Genomic DNA, 2,483 nt, shown 5'->3' on the forward strand with positions numbered 1-2,483 from the left:
ATCTTCTAATAAAGAAGTCCGTGTTCATATCCATTAGTCCTAGGGAGTGTTCAAAATGCATAGATATTTTTCTTTCTTTTAAATCAATGATGTTCTAGATTTTAGGAAAGTTAGCTTGCTTGTTGAGGTGTTGACAGTTCATTTCCCAAATTGCAAGTGTTCACTCTAAAACAAATAAACCTGCTTTAATCATAAAATAAAATCTTAGTAGCAAAAGGACCTTAGTAACTAAGTATACGGACTTCTCTTTCTTTCTCGTTTGTGGGTACTAGGATGAAAGTACACCTGTAAGCAACCATAGGCTTGCTCTAACTATGCTCATCAAAATAGTGAAGTCTTTGGGATGTGCCTATGGTTGCGGGGAAGGACACCGAGGGCTCTCTGGCGATCGTCTGAGACACCAGGTATTCCGAGAGAATGTAAGAGAATTAAAGTAGATTCCATTTCCTCTCCCTCTTCCCTCCCTCCAATTTAGAAATGAGTCCTTTGACAATGAGGGTCAATGTTCCTTGAAAAATACTGTATTTCGTAGGGGTAATTAATGCTGTCTTGGTGTGGGAGGATTCCCACAAGATATCTCAAGACGTCTAAAACCCAGGCCCAGGAAAGCTTAATTGGAAAAACATTTCTGTTTCCTGCCTAGGGCAGGTCAACTCCCATTTGGCGAAAGGGTGTATAATTGGAATGCATGGATTGTAGTTTGCAAAAACTTTGCAAAGATGAATACATTTAGCAAGCTTCCAATGGTCTGTGACAAATGACTTTTTAATCACCTGCCTGGGTACTATAGAAGCATATTTTATATTGAAAAAAGGAGTCAAAGTTTAGGACTCAGTTTGTTTTTACATAGATATGGAAAATGGCCCTTATTGGGACAAAACAGGACTATAAAAGTAGCCAGTCATGTTCTGGTTGCTTTCTTTGAGAATGAACCTTGACTTCTAAATATTTGAGATCACGTCCCTTTGAGCTGTGTGAAACTTGAAACTCTGCGCTTGGAATTCCAAAGCATAATTCTGTAGTGGAACATGGTCACATACCAGCTCATTTTCGTTTGCCTCAGCTGATTGTTCCTTTTCCCTTCACACTTGAGCAATAACTTATCCCTATAGCAAGTCTGAGCTGGTACCATTGCCTCATATGTATGTTCGAATTGAAATAATAAGAAAATTTTCACATAAAAATAAGGATTTGATGCAAATCTGAGTCCAGGAAACCATTGGCATATCTTGGCAGAGTTTTAGGCTCATATCAAAATCTAATGCCAGCTCGTTTTTTCTCGGTATTAGGTTTTGTTGTGAAATGTTCACACAATATTAGCATGCTGTGTTTCTTTCTTAATCTATCATCTAGCTACCTATCCATCTATCTATTCTTTCTTTTGTATTCTATCGTGTTGTATTATATTAGTTTATTTTATGTATATGGGGGTTATATTCACAGTAATTAACTTGTAAATTATACACCTTGAAAACTTCAACCACAATCTAGATTTTGAGGCCAAAGTTAAGTAAATCGAAGTAATAATAAGGCAATAGAAACTCGATATTGCCCCATCTTTGCATATGTGTATATGATTTTAATCTTCGATTTTTAATTCTATCCCAGTATAAATGAATACCTTAAAGTCTGAAACCATATCATTCCTCATACAGAAGGCCAATTCTGTGAAATGAATTACTAAGATATAATAAGAGGTGTCATGCATTAGTTGGAGCTATAAACGGGCTCTGACACCAGAACCTATTTTTCTATACTTGTAGAAGGTAGAGCTAATTGGATCAGGAGCCACTTGAGAGGCTATTGTTACTCCTTAGTCCAACTATGCTTTCCTTTCCAAGAATACTGAATATTTCCAGCAGGATGTCAAGACAGTTTTCTACCTGCCTTCTCAGCTTTGTTGACATATGGCAACTTGTCCAGTATCTTGTAGCCCAGTTTAATACTCATTATAAGGATTACATGTACTTATCCATGCTCAGTAAATATATTTTCCAAGAGATATATATTTGAGAAATTTTCCCTGGGAATATCTAATTCAAGAAGCTAGATATTTCCAGATTTCTAAAACATTGAATTTTTAGAAGTTACTTAACTTTTAAAAGTTAAGACTATTTTTTACTTCTACCAGATCAGGTAGAAGATTACCGTAATGATATTCACCAAACTACCTAGCAGCTCTAACAAGTGCTTCTTAGATTAATCTAATCATTACCTGATAGTCCCCAATTATTAAAAGGAATTTCACTCTTTAACAGTTTTATATCTCTTGGAGATGTTTAGAATATATATTCAGAATAAAAATACTAAAGGTTTAATATTCTGATTCTTAAACTTCTCATTGAGCTCATTCAGATATTCTAATAGCCCCTAACATAGATTTGAAACTATGCCTTTTTTTGGTGTATTTTATAGAAAAGTTGGGATAATTTGTACTTTAGGGCTTTCCAACTCAGCATTTTAAGGTGCTTTGTAAATATTAC

General features: G+C 35.2%; 1 protein-coding gene across 2 annotated transcripts in view; it reads left to right on the forward strand.

Annotated features, from left to right (window-relative positions):
* Positions 1-2,483, forward strand: part of UNC80 (unc-80 homolog, NALCN channel complex subunit) — a 189,901-nt gene that overhangs the window by 45,167 nt on the left and 142,251 nt on the right. The window contains exon 14 of one of the 2 annotated variants that reach the window (XM_006921411.1): positions 273-419. In XM_006921411.1, the coding sequence (XP_006921473.1) occupies positions 273-419 (147 nt within the window). The remainder of the gene's footprint in view (positions 1-272; positions 420-2,483) is intronic. The other variant, XM_006921412.1, reaches the window with a different exon arrangement.

Source organism: Pteropus alecto, unplaced genomic scaffold (assembly GCF_000325575.1).
Source record: "Pteropus alecto unplaced genomic scaffold, ASM32557v1 scaffold3, whole genome shotgun sequence".
Classification (NCBI taxonomy): Eukaryota; Metazoa; Chordata; class Mammalia; order Chiroptera; family Pteropodidae; genus Pteropus; species Pteropus alecto.